The 14,103-nt window shown below is 34.8% G+C and overlaps 2 protein-coding genes across 4 annotated transcripts in view; both read left to right on the top strand.

Moving 5' to 3' along the window:
• The first annotated feature begins 1,149 nt into the window (after positions 1 to 1,149).
• On the top strand, positions 1,150 to 3,699 carry LOC135694403 (uncharacterized). The gene is made up of 3 exons (XM_065213132.2): positions 1,150 to 1,306; positions 1,946 to 2,076; positions 2,693 to 3,699. The coding sequence occupies exons 2-3, from the start codon at positions 1,957 to 1,959 to the stop codon at positions 3,431 to 3,433; spliced, it is 861 nt and encodes a 286-aa protein (XP_065069204.2). The 5' UTR covers positions 1,150 to 1,306; positions 1,946 to 1,956; the 3' UTR covers positions 3,434 to 3,699.
• A 4,784-nt stretch (positions 3,700 to 8,483) lies between these two features.
• The window catches only part of LOC135694722 (ubiquitin carboxyl-terminal hydrolase 24), a 75,077-nt gene continuing 69,457 nt past the window's right edge, over positions 8,484 to 14,103 (top strand). Inside the window, exons 1-7 of one of the 3 annotated variants that reach the window (XM_065213570.2) lie at positions 8,484 to 8,681; positions 9,656 to 10,185; positions 11,411 to 11,478; positions 12,028 to 12,171; positions 12,830 to 12,955; positions 13,366 to 13,401; positions 14,010 to 14,078. In XM_065213570.2, the coding sequence (XP_065069642.2) occupies positions 9,702 to 10,185; positions 11,411 to 11,478; positions 12,028 to 12,171; positions 12,830 to 12,955; positions 13,366 to 13,401; positions 14,010 to 14,078 (927 nt within the window). In that variant the 5' untranslated portion in view covers positions 8,484 to 8,681; positions 9,656 to 9,701. Of the gene's footprint in view, positions 8,682 to 8,701; positions 8,816 to 9,655; positions 10,186 to 11,410; positions 11,479 to 12,027; positions 12,172 to 12,829; positions 12,956 to 13,365; positions 13,402 to 14,009; positions 14,079 to 14,103 lie in introns of those variants that run through there. The other 2 variants (XM_065213571.2, XM_065213572.2) reach the window with 2 other exon arrangements.

Below are 14,103 nucleotides of genomic sequence, written 5' to 3'. Positions count from 1 at the left end.
AGGGTGGCAAGCAAGCCAAAGGGCCCGATTCAGAGTGTGGCAGATAAACTCTTTTGAGCTACACATACTAATTAAAGAAATACCTAAAATGCGCTCAATCCAACTCAGTTATTGATGGGTAGATATATTGAAGAGCAGCAATGCTTGCACTTCATTTTTAGAAAACATTTTTGCACGTTTTGTACTTTATTTAAATCAAACATTTGCAATAAAAACAGAACAATAGTCCTATTTGTAACTCCAAAAAACCCTAATAAGAGTTAAGAATAATAATTCCGATGTAACACTTCTAGTGATATTGTCAAGCAAACCAAATATATGCGAAATTCTAAAATTGTGTCAACTTTTCACTGTCTAGTTTAGTATCTTGACTAAAGTTCGAGAGTTTGCAATCTAGAAACTTATTCACACTAAACCATAATTGACAGAACTCAAATTAATACCGAATCTTTAATCTTTAACAAAGTTCATAACTCTAGCCACGTTGTTAATTAAACAATTAGCAATCAGACAAACTTCAGTATTACTTTCAACATGCACCTTTCAGAAGACTTTCAGAGACAAGAAGAAATAAAGAGAAGCCAGAGAGAGCCTTTGTCGTTTGCTTTCTACTTTAAGGGAAGAAACTTTCTTGGGAAGAAAGTTTCATGGAAATAAACTTTTGCATGAAGAAACTTTCGTGTTTTTCGCGTTTTTGGCCTAAAATCGCGAATTTTTGATCCACGAAACTACTAAATTTGTTAAAGTTAATTTCGCAAAATATCCAGAAAACTTTGACGACGAAGGGTTTTTTTATTGTTTTTGCTGTTTTGTTTGTATTAAGTGGAATGAAATAGAAGAAAACTTCAGTTGAATAGCAATGATTTTTGAGCGAAATTCATGTTAATCACTAAAACAAGAAAAGGTCTTTTTCGCTTCTTCGCATAAAGTCGATTCCAAAATTTGGCGCTTTTTTCCGTTTGAGAAACTTTTTTCCTGCAAAACTCTCTTCTCTTGCAGAAAGAATACGACCCTCGAGGACGTTTATTCACGTAAGGGAGGTCATTATCAGCTAGAAATATAACAATGACGACTTCAGACCTGTACCCAGAACCTTAGTTTTAGTTGAAAGTTTGAGACGTCTCAGTGCAACTGTGGAAGGACCTTTGATAAAAGCTACAACTTCAATGAAATTCTACACTGAGTGGTTGGCGTGGCGCGGCGCCAACTCACTTTTCGAGGCTCAATCTCGTTTTCAACTCGAGGTTTTTGAATCTCTGATCTGGACTCTGTCTTGCACTTTGAAGTTCCAGGCCAGGCAAGCGGAGTAAGTGATTCATATAATCCAAATTGTACCTTTAAATTACATAGTTTCTTGCAGGACAAAACTATTCTTGAAAATTCTTGTGCTAAATTTTTTTTACTTTAAAAAAATATTGGAAATTGATTCGTCCGTTTTGGAGATATCGCCGAGTCAATTTTGCCACCCACCTCTAGTTTTCGCGATTATTTACGTATGCATATACTACATTTAACGTTCAAAAAGTATTGGGACACTTTCAATAAAAGAACTACGGTGTTGCGTCAGATTCACTTTTGCAACGGAATCTTTTTCAGATATGAGCAGTCTTTTTTAAACTAATCTAGGCCTATCGCCTATGTATCCCAATTAAGTTTCAAAAACAGTTTAATGAATCAATGAAATCTTTACAATTTTATGAAATCATTGAAGTTACTCTAGATACTTTTGAAACTGCATAACACTAAAGGGAAAGCCACAGTACTTGTTGATGATGGTTAATTCTTGCTTTGAGAGAACATTTTCTTCTTATTAAGCTGGAAAATTTGTATATATTTTGACTTTATATATATATATAATCTTGGTGTAGAATTATGCATATCAAGTTTGCAATTCATCATGTTTTGCTGATCAAGCATATTTGATTGATAAAAATTTTCACCTCAGATTGCTGAAAGATGAGTACATATGAAGATTATGCCGATGTGTCATCTTATTATGACAATGGGAGACAAGCAGCTGGAGTGGAAATGTTTTCTACAACAATTCAAGGGTACTTGAAGAAACCAATGCAAAAGGTTTGGTTTATTTTGTTCTTTTTTGAGAGAATTGACAGTTTTGACAGTATTGACAGAATTGACAGTGTAGCACATTTCATCTCAAGGTTACTCATTCAGAATAAATTGGAAAACCCTGAAGCATTTAGATTAACCCTAAAGATAAAAATTCAGCAGTTTTTAACTCTGCAAATTTCATATACAACTCAAAAACACAGCATGTTGAAAACAACCAGCATGATATGCAATCTGTTGTCATTTAATCTTTCTCTATCAATGCTTTATGTAAGATTAGCTTTAATAGACAAGATGTCTGGCTAAAATGCAAAAGAATGCTGTTTTAGTTAACAGATGAGATGGTTATTCATGAAATAAGCTGAGAATTCAATTGTATTTTTTGTTAATCAGCAACTTTTTTTAACATGCATAAGTAATATGTCATAGAATGTAAATTGATAGAGGCACCCTTTACTTGACAGAGAGGGTGAACAATAAATTATAAATCCAAGAAGGCTAAAAGCTAACTTTTAATCAAGAACTGTTGCAATTTGGACTAGTCCTGTAAACCATTGTAGGGGAGCTTGTTTTTATAATCTTACTTTTTAAATAATGAGATATTGTTTTAACTTTCTTTCAGATACATCTTTTAGATGCTGGCTGTGGCACTGGCAACTATTCTAAAGGGTTTTTAGACAATGGCATTGGCAAAGTTTCTGCTCTAGATGCATCTCAAGGTATGTTATCAAAGGCAAAGGATAAGCTGACGCCATACTCAAAAGATTCAAGGGTTGGTGATATAATTCAGGGACAGCTACCTCAAATTGCATTTAATGATGCCTGTTTTGATGCTGTGACTTTTATACAGGTTCTTCAACATTTAGACAAACCTTACGAAGGGTTTACTGACACAAAATCATCGATCCTAGAAGCATTTAGGGTGCTAAAACCTGGTGGTGTGCTGTTGATTAACACAAGCACCCATGATCAGTTACGTTATGGAGAATGGTACAGAAATTTACTTCCTCATTCAGTAGAGAATCAGTGTGACAGGTTTATTCCTGTGACAGAGCTACTTGCATTCTTAAAAGAACAGGGCTTTGAAAAGGCAGCAGTTATTGTTTGCCCTTGGGAGAGTATCCTGACAGATGAACAGTACTTTAACATGGATGGACCGTTTGATGAATCATGGAGGAGAATTAATTCAGTTTGGAAGATTGCAGAAAATGGTGGAGAATTAGCAACAGCACTGAAAACATTGAAGGAAAAGAAAGATTTTGGTATATTTGATGACTGGTTTGAGCAAGTGGAGGAAAAACGGAAAAATTTGGGACTGACAACAACTATCTTTGTACAGAAGCCGCAAAGTGGCAAACAGTGATGGATAAGGGTTAATTATGTCATGAAACATTAGCTATTAATGCTGTAATCTTTATGCATACATCAATTCAAACTTTTCTACTACAAACCTTTCCTCTACCTTATATTATTTTAATTATCATAACATTCGTTAAAATTTTGCATCAAGAAAAAATTTAATTAACTTTGATTTTAGATTGCTTTAATTTTTTTATAATAAAACATTTTCTTCTTAATATTTTTTTGAATATGATTTTGATGATAGTAATAATATCTTGTGACACTAAATTGTTTTTCGTCTTAATATTGTTCAATAGCTCTTTAGTAACAATTAGCTTTTTGGGAAAAGTATACAGGGATGCACTGATAATGAAAGAGGAACTTGGAGTTCCAGAACCTCTCAACCTTTCAAAACATTAAGCTCAATATTTGTCCAAAAATGCAAAACAATTGTTCGAGTGGGCACGAGATTTAAGAATCTTTAATGAAAATGACTATTATCATGCGAAGCGTTGCATTCTCGAATTATACAAGAGTTTATTAATTTACGTTAAATGACAATTTTTTTGGCACTGTACAAGAGAATCTGTAAAAGGACAGGATTTGGAACGTTAGCAAATTCAAATCAGTGCAGTGCCGGAATGATAAAAGCTAGGAGGTCACGTCTTTCTTCTTCAAAAGAATGGCCTAACAATATGAGGAGCTCCCTGTCCCGGAGACGGTAGTTGATCGTAACTGAATTTGTGGAAATTTAGTTTGCTCAACCCTAACCTAAGTTAGGTTAATGAAGAAAGCCCTTGTTGATCATAGATGCCGAAAAGAGAGTTAGGAAGTGACCTAATAATCGACAGCAATCTAATCTTGAATATATTAATGGAAGGCGGATCTCTGATTTTAGGGTCGAGTTTACTCCATTCATGAATCCATTAATGCAAGCTGTTGGGAAAAAGCTTGACTCGTATTTTGCAGTTATTGCGTGTAAACGGGTATGTGCCCAAAGACATCCTCCATTCATGTGCCCATAATTTTATACGATTCAGGTCATGGTTCATTTTATCAGCTGTCGGTTAAGGATTGTTTACAGTGATAAAAAGGGAAGTGTCATCAGCATATAATTTAGCAGTACATTTCAGGCCTTCAGTCGAATCATTGATATATATATATATATAAGGACAGTAAAGGTCCCAAGATTAAGCCTTATGGGACGCCTGCAGAAATATTACACCAACTAGAAAGCTTCATGTTCAGATCTGTTCTCTGCTTACGATTTTAAGGAAAACCGCGAAGAAGGGTAAGCAGTTTTCCAGACACATCGCATATACGTAACTTATAAAGAAGGCCTTTGTGCCATACCCGATCGAACACTTTAGAGATGTCAAGGTATACAGAGCGAACATCAAGAGTTGGATTATAGTCGAGCACAGAGTGGATACAATGAGTAACAGAGACTTACTGATGTATGGTCGAGTCACCCGGACGAAACCTGACTGGTTTGAGTTCAAGAAATTTTCAGTGGGCAAATGAGAATACAAGGAATCAAAAATAAATTTCTCTAAGATTTTCCCAAAGATCGGAAGAAAGGAAATTGGTCGATAATTTTCTTTTGAGTTCTTTTCATTTTTTGTGCAAACAGGAACAATGTTTGCACACTTCCAAGTTTTACAGAAAATACCCTTAAAAGCAAAAACGATAAATAAACGAACGCAAAACGAACGCAAAACAAAACGAAGATCAATTTCAACGGCAAAACAAGTGCACTGGCACAATTTTTTATCATTGGCACAGATATATCATCCCATTCATGAGCGTTGTTAGGGTTTAGCGATCGAATTATTCTGAATATTTTGTCGTCAGTTATAGCAATGTTTGTAGTTGAGTGCCGTGTACCGGTGGATCACGTGAAATGGCACTTCCTGTGTCTAAAGTAGAGCATTGAAGGATGAATAATCATTGAGTATCCGAGCCTTAGATTTTAGGACTTTATTGATAAGATTTTGCAAGAGTCCTTCCGATCTTGGAGCAATTTTTCTGCTTAGCATCTTCAACAATTTTAAAACTTAGAGAGATCATGTTTTGGGTTTATTCATACATGACTGCAGGCCGTCCATTTCTATCAAAAGATTTGTAGGCACGATTCTTTTTCCGAAGAAATGCCTTGATACCCTTGGTCACCCATGAGGCTTGAAATGGCTTTATCGTTTTGATTTCGTTGGGTATGAAATTAGAGCATGCGTTGAGAACGACTTCTGTCAGCAGCTTTACTTGTTGGTTGGGGCGCTTAATCGATTAAAGAGATTCTTACCATTGATAGGACTAGGACTCCTATGACGATAGCAAAAAGTATTTTCTCCTGTTGATTTGGATTTCACCAACAACACATTCGGGAAGCGTGACAAGGTCAGAGCGTTTTTTCTGAGCATTTTAAGTGGTTCTCTGACATTTCAAAGCCCAACACTACCTCTTTTGATATCTAATGGATGATTCTGTTTGATCTTTTTTCTTTGTCTTGATTTAACGTGTATACGTATCTTTTATATGTACCTTTTCTTTTATTGTTAATTTACCGTTGCTATTTATCAGAAAGTTGTAAGTGGCATTTGTAGTGAGGACTCGGTGACCCTACGTCTTTCCCCTCTACAAATGCCATAGTTTCATGCATGAACCTTGTTGTTTTTAAACTTTTGATTGATATTTAAAAAAATCTGCTCGATTGAAGAATATCCATTCAGTGCTAGCTTATCCTCATCAATGCTCAACCACGTAGCTGTAGATTACGGCTAGGGTGCGTAAACTCGAGCAAGAACCATACCTGAGGAGGGCAGGCTTTAAAACAAGAGAGCAGATATATAACAAACAGATATATTTGGACTAAGTCGAGCTCACGGAATTATAATTATACCAGCTTTTCAAAACATCATTTGGAAAAGGTTTAGCAAGAGGGGGCAAGTTCTTGTCAAAATTATCATTTGGGGGGCACAGCCCCCGTGCCCCCTGCAGCTACGTGGCTGTCAATGCTACTATCAAGGTGAGTTTCCACCACCACACCTATCAAATCATAACCATATACAGAATTGTATGCCTCTTTGAGCGACACTCGAAGTAAATCGTATGCTGTTATGCTGTTTAAATTCCAGCAAAAAAAGTCTAGGGTTTACGGGCCTGGATTTAGTTACATGTCGTCGCTTCGTAAAATCAATCTTAGATCACCCATGGTACGTAGATCAAGTGAAATACCTCATAAACAGCATACCATTGAGCAGTGGCGGACTGGCAACCATTTGACCGACCGGGAAAAGTAGCCAAAAGGGCGCCAATAGGTGCTGAAGTTGCATAACTTTGGGTCTTGTAAAACTGGCTCGGAAAAACTTTGCTTTACCTGAAAATCAGTTTGTTGCAAACACTGTCATAGGAAACGAAACGGGGTGTCGGGGCTGGCCCTCGGAAATTTTTTAAATTACCCTATTTAGAATGTCAGAACATGCCCCATTTCGAAATCAAAGTTTTTTATTCAAAATTGGCATTGGCATGAAAAAGATTCTTAGTCAAATTGACTGTATTTGAAACGTCTACACAGCTGATAAAATTGGTAGGTATCAAATGATGTATTGCCGGTTATCAAATGATGGCGGTTTTAAGGTGGGTCCAGGCGGGCCATAGCCCCAGGCCCCACGATTATGGTAGCCAAAAGGGGCCCTACATCTAAGAAAAAAGAAACAAATTGTATGTCTTTAGCCCCGAGCCCCACAGTCCCTAAAACTGCTACTGAATGATGATATCAAATGATAGATTTCGAAAGTTGGACCAAAGCCCATTTTTTACCTAGCGAGACACTTTTATCCAAGATTTTACAAAGAAAGCAACTGCTCTTGCCTAGGAGACGGGATTCTTTTCTATTAAACTCGATCTCGAATCTTTAAAAATTTGACAAAATACATGACGTGGGTTTCACAAACAGTGTGCGAGTTAGCTAGTGAAAACCCCTACTACCCTCTCAACAGAAATTGAATTAATTCAAGTATTGCGCACTTGCTTGAAAAAATTAAAAGCTAAAGAGGGTTGGAAGTGAGAGTAGGCTTTCTGGCTGCTACCACATTAACTGCTGTCAATAATAAAAATATGAACAATTTTTTGGCACTACTAATTTTGAAAATGACTTTGAAAAAAGCAAAAATTTTAAACATCCTAAAAGCTCTTTTGTATGAGCCTTTTTGTAGTATAAAACGTAAGAAAGAACAAAGGTCGGAAAGAACAAGATGGAGAATAAATACCCATTTGTGGATCGAATTCTCCATCTTGTTCTTTTAGACCCTTATTCTAACATTATACTGTATGCTCTGAATAGTTTCAGAAGAGAAATATTTAATATGTTTAAAATTTCTGCTTTTTTCAAAGCCATTTTCAAAACAAAATATGTTTTTCCCAAGGTTCTAAAAAAATCTTGCAGAAACTGCTGATCAAAATTTCGTCTTCAATAAATTTTCTAAACTGTTCATGGAAACGTACTTTAGACAGGAGGTCAATTTATGATTGTAATCAGTTTTAGTTTTATAGTTGCCTTTTGAAAGTTTTCAAGTTTTCGAAAAAATAACTTGGGGGCAAAGGGCCCACCGGGAAATTTCCCGGTGTCCCGGTGGGCCAGTCTGCTTCTGCCATTGAGTAGACCATAGTTGATAACCATAGACCTTTTATCAACTATGAGTAGACTAAGACTAAGACAATACAGCTCAGCGATCGGTATCTTAAGTGAAGAGCACAATAAGAAGCAGAAGAAATCATTTCAGAATATAAAAAAGTGTTTACAGGAAGACCCTAGTGTACGAATATATCAACGAGAAAAGCAAAAGTAATGTTAACTGAGGGTAGTTTGAATGAACAAATTTCCCCTAACAATACAAAGCTGTCACTGAGTCCCTGTTACGTTTTGAGCAAATTTGCAGGGGCCTACATAATAAAAAAATGTTCTGAGACTGAATTTATATCTAAATATTTACTTTTTTAAATCTTTTTTAATCAAACTTTGATAATCGCATCTAAACTTTGATAAGGTCGATTTCTACACCCATTGCCCCTGCGAAGGAGAATGTGCTGGAGAACGAGAGCGAGATAAATATTAGCGGTTCTTTTGCAGCCTACTACGAGCATTCCTAGCTTCGAAAACACATGAATTATAATAAACATCGTTGAAGTGCAATTCTCCAAGATGTAGAGAATCTAAAAAAAACAGACCTGGTAAAAACCAACTTTGATTATTATGAAGCAATTTCAGAACTGTAAGTATCTGCAAACTGTCATTAAATGAGCAAGGCATCTCTAAAACCATGATTGGGCCTAAGCAACGAGGCCCTTACAACTGGGCGTCTACGCATTCGAGCAGAAATACGTTAACATGTTATTGTATCATTTTGTAAGTGGAAAATCTTCAGAATAAACTTTACAGCATATTACAGCTGATTACATGATTTATCGTTATTATTATTCATCAGTGTTGATTATAATAGATAGGCCAACTTGTCCTATATTCCATGCACTTCGCAGAGCGCCAATCAATTTGAGAGATTGTTTTGAAAATTTTCCAATATTCAGTTCTATATTATCTCGTTTAAAGATCTTTCTTGCTTTCACACGCTTAGATTAATTGCAAAACACACCTGGGCTCTTTTCCAACCATCACATACAGGAGCTTGTAGAAATGGAAATCTTTTTAAATGAGAACACTAGAATCACAGCCAAGTGTAGTATTACTGTCAAGTTAAATTTAAATGAAGTTTGTGTTTTATTTACTTAATGATTGCTCTTAGCCATAAAAGGGATGTGAATATAAGAAATGGTCCCATTTAAATATGTACCAAATCAATTGAAATAAATTTATAAAATCAGAAGTTTAAACCTTGATTTTTCAATGTGTAGAGCAGGAGCATGTACAGTTTTGTCTCTATGTGGCATCTAGTCCTTTATGACAGAATGGCAAAGAAGTCATTTTTGTTTGAACTTTGATATGGTTACTGAACATAGACTTCAAACGTTGGCTGTTGAATGCTCGCTTGAATACCAGATTGATATTCTTCAAATCAACTTATCATCAGAACTTGCATAGTAACCTTGTTATGCTTGCCTCATAGAAAAATTCTTATAACTTATACAAAATGACATACATGCTATCAATGCTTTCCAATGATGAAGCTGTAGAAATCACTACTATGAATATTTAGCAACAGAACTGAACCAGTATCTTTTTTCTTCAAAGAACAAAGAAAAGGTGTGTGTTTCATGCACTCAGTCTATAAAGCAACATGGAGCCCAGTGATGAGAACATATCATCTTTATTGGCAATGGGGTTTCAAGACATTGGCCAAATTCAAAGAGCACTTAGGTTAGCAGATAATGACCTTAGTGAAGCAGTCTCAATTTTAACAGGGGAGGACAACAGGGAAGGCTTCCATAGCAATGATCCAGGGGGAGATATTGAGATGAAGGATGCACAATACAGACAAGGGGAAAAAGAATCAATGCCAGGGCTCGTTGAAATGGACCAAAGTGTAAAGCATAAACAGTCACCTCCTTCTTATGATGAGGCTGTTAGCACCACTCAGGATGACTTAGATGCAAATACAGAAAGTATGGACATTCCACTTGACTCAATTCCAGATGAATTCCCAACAACAAATCTGTACGAGCTTGAAGAAAGGATATTCACAGAAAACTGGTCAATTCCTTACAGGAAAAATGAATCATTAGGAAAGTGTTTATTAGGTGCAATTAAAGTTACACAAAGAGGTATTTTGATTATATATATTTTATTCATTCATCATTCCACTTTAAAGAGAGCATTTACAAGCAATTCATGTTTCACTTTTCTGCATATTTGCAGACTGCATACTAACACTTGGTATTCTTTTTCATGTTGCATGTTTCTTTAATGTGGAGTTCAGAGTTAACCACTTTTTGGCATTGGAGCATCCTATGATATTATCTCTCCATCTTTATTTGAGTGCTCCTTTGATGCATTTTCCATTGATCATATTCCATTCATCAAACAGTTTACTTTCTATGTAAAGACTATTAAAATTTAGAGACACGAAGATTCTGTTGAAGACAAATATGACTTTGTCTGCCAAGCATATTTAAATAAATTTTGATATTTTCTTTTGGTACAAGCTTCTTTATCAGGGGATGGTAAGCCAATGTGTCCTCCAAATTCTGCATAATAGATTTAAAGTTATCAATTTGAGAACCTAGAAAGGGTTTCAGGTTGTTGCATACAGTAGTTCAAAACCTAAACTAAAAATCATGGTGAATAATGAAAATGAGCCATTTTAAGGTATATTGAACTTAAGATCTTAATTTTTCAACTCAATGGCCAGCTCACCTGTAAACCTATCTTTTGCAATGAATTTAAATTTAAAAAATCTGTTAAAAGCTCTATCTACATATGTGAGGATTGCTTAGTGATTAAGGTTGTGGACTACAGATACATCGGTTTTTAACTCTTTGTAACAACCAACTTTCACTTACAGTAAGGAGCTTTGCCAGACCTCTGCTTTTCCAGGTGTAGGAATCACCAGGTGCTGCCACATCAAATGGAAGTACCATGCCACTGCTTGATGAGCATAGCCTCTCAGTATCCTACAAATCCCCTTCCTAAGCTATGTTGTAACAGATAAAAATGCAAATTATACATACAAAAAGCAGTTGATTGCTTTTCTTTAAACAATCAGAAAATGACAAAGGAATATATTTAAAATGTTTTCAATGAACAGGCTTATCCAATAAATTTGTCTTTGATAAAATATAAATGTGTTTTAATATACAAGTTCTTGAAAAAACTTTAAATTTATTTTGCCTGTTATGCCATAACCCTATGAGAATTCCCAAAATAGATTGTCTTGTGCACTCTGAGGCATCATCATTAATGAATTCATCTTTTATTAACAGTCACAATGCTATCAAATTTATTGGGTTGTTCTTGTAGTTTCATTTGCTCCTTATCTTTCTGTTGCAGGGGAAGCAGAAAAAGATGCTAACTGCAAAAGATTCATGGATAGAGCACTTCCTGAATGTTTTCAAAAGGTAATGATATAAATATACTTATTGATGATATTTAAAAGACAATCATTTTTGATGATGTTTACCTAAAATTTTTGCAATACAATATGCAATGTTGCTAAATTCAGTACTAGTTCCATTATGGTGCATTCTTTTTACATAAGCTCACAAAAGCTTCTTGCCACTTTTTAAACCATATAAAATTTTACAATTATTACAGAAGATTTCAGATGCATTGGATAAATGTTTGTCTCATCTGTAATGCCCTGCAAAAAATTTATAAATAAGAGAACTGCTCAGTTTTTTGGCTATAGAAAGTAGTTATGATCAATATCAACAGTGCTTAGTACTCGAATAAAAGTTACTGAAAGTTGCATTTTCAGAATGAACCCTATTTATAATAGGTTCATTGTATGTTATTTTCATTTTCATAGGGCTTGGTGAGGTTTTTAGAAATTCACCATCATCATTAAGTCATTTGTCACCAAATGATAGACATGAGTTATGCTTTCTTGTCCACGGTTTTGAAATTTTTATTGCAAATTCATATTAACATATCATCTGTTTTTTTAGCTTCTAACTTCAGATGCTGTTAGAAGATGGAACTCAGAAACTCTTGAAGGAGTTTATAATATGTTAAGACTGTTCATTGATCTTGCTGCTGCTAGGCTCCATTTTGAACCAGTCCCAGTGAAATTATTGTCAGTTTTGTCACAGGTATTTTCTGTTGTTCATGCAATATATATATATTCTTGTTTTGAATATCAATCATATTTCTGAGATAACTGCTGCTGTGAAGATGTAATGAGGAATGTTCTGTTGCTTTTAAAAGCCAGTTTACACATAGAGACTTGATGCATTTTCTGAATTGTCAGTGATGCTTAAGACAAAAATTTAGCTCTAGTTTTATCTCAACAGGCCTTTTCATATGAAATTTCTTGATGGGGTAGATATAATTAATTAACTGATAATAAAGTTATACTAGATAGTATAAGCCATCATAAATAATCATGTTAATTATATTCTCTTGTTTAATGGTTGCAAAAAGTGGTTTGCTCCAATGGATTATTTTGTGATTTTCATTAATGATCCCAGTTTGAATAGCATTCATAATATTAGTTAGTGCATAGATTCAGACAGTGCCTCATTTTGCAGCTATTTCATCTGATATATTTATGGAGATAACCTTTATTTTCATTTTATATTTTATTATGGAAGTTTTAAGGATTGAGACATTATTTTCTCTTGTGCTGATGATATTGCCTTTGTTATCTCAAGAAACTAGAAATTGTATAAGGCATTAGAAGAAACAAAGTGGGACTGTCAACTTAAAGTTTTTTTTGTCATTTTCTTATCCAGTTATGTTGTTTAATAGGCCTTTGATCCAGACAGTGAATACCACTTCAAGAATCGAGGCAAAAGATGGGATAGAGCCTATTTTGAAGATATTTATGGTTTTCAGAAGTGTCCAGCTGTGAGTCCAACTTTTAGTGTTGGCAGGGTGTGTATGTTTTTCCATTTAAGCTTGAATGTGTTTTTCTACCTTTTCTTTAATTGCTGTCATTTGTCTTCAACTTTCTGTGAATAATGTGCAATAATATTAAGCAGTGTCTTACATGAACTCCATCTATCTATCTTAATTACCTGCATACAACAAAGCATGTTATATACACAATGCCAGTTCCATAAAAAATGTGTGTACATCTTTGCCATTATGGCAGGGAACACTTTATGACAGACTGGTAAAACAGTAATTTTCATTATCTTGCTTTATTCTTCAATCTCTTTTCATTTCCTTCTTAGCTTTTTCTTCATCGCTCATTGTTAAATCATGTCTTATTTTATAAAAGCAAGTTTTTTGAAGAATGCTAATATCATGATACTTAATGACCTGTGGCATTTTCTTTACAGGATCCATTTGGCTGGCTTGTGAACCTAATTAATAGAGTATGTTGCTTGTTGTTTATTTTATTGCCAAAAATGTATAGAAAAGCCACAAAGCAGCTTTTGATTAAGATTCTTTCAAATCATTTCATTCACTCTGAAATTTATGCAATTCTCTGTGATTTTGATTAACCATATCTTTTAGCTTTTGAATATATCTTCAAATTAATTACTCATTGTCATGCTGAATAACATTGATAGAACTAATTAACGAAGGTAGATTTATTATGTCTGTAATTCGTTACCTTTCATTGGTATATCTACAGAATTTTAATGAATTATTATGGATATAGTGTAAACATTTTAATACATCAGGTAGACGTATGTTGTTTAATCTGGCCTGGCCATTTTAGGAGAGCCATAGCTCTTACTCCCCTGCAGGCTCTCCTAAAATGCTGGAGGGGAGCTGCAGATTGCTCTCCTAAATTGCTCTAATAGCACATGGCTCGCCTTGGAAGGAAATCAATTTTGCCTTTGTTTCTTTACTTTTTTATCTACAAGTAGCTCACCTGGAAATTACTAGGAGAGCTGTTTACGGCTTCCCTGTTAAAAGTCTTATGGTCAGACCTGTTTGATGTTCTAGAGAATTTTCATCTATCTTTTGCTTTTAGTTTGGTCTGAAAAATGGTCTGGATGCGATTTGTGACCGTATTGAAAAATCCGAATGCCTAACAGCTCCAGTAAGTGTATTTTAATGCGACAATC

The sequence above is a fragment of the Rhopilema esculentum genome, chromosome 8 (genome assembly GCF_057945365.1).
Source record: "Rhopilema esculentum isolate cy_ngs chromosome 8, ASM5794536v1, whole genome shotgun sequence".
Taxonomy (NCBI): domain Eukaryota; kingdom Metazoa; phylum Cnidaria; class Scyphozoa; order Rhizostomeae; family Rhizostomatidae; genus Rhopilema; species Rhopilema esculentum.
Note: the sequence above shows the minus strand (reverse complement) of the source record. Positions and strands in the feature narration are given on the sequence as shown.

Bases quoted from the DNA above. Each gene is read 5' to 3' on its own strand.
- LOC135694403 (XM_065213132.2), top strand. From the start codon at position 1,957: ATGAGTACATATGAAGATTATGCCGATGTGTCATCTTATTATGACAAT. The intron at 2,077-2,692 runs GTTTGGTTTATT...ACTTTCTTTCAG, and splicing joins TGAAGAAACCAATGCAAAAG to ATACATCTTTTAGATGCTGG.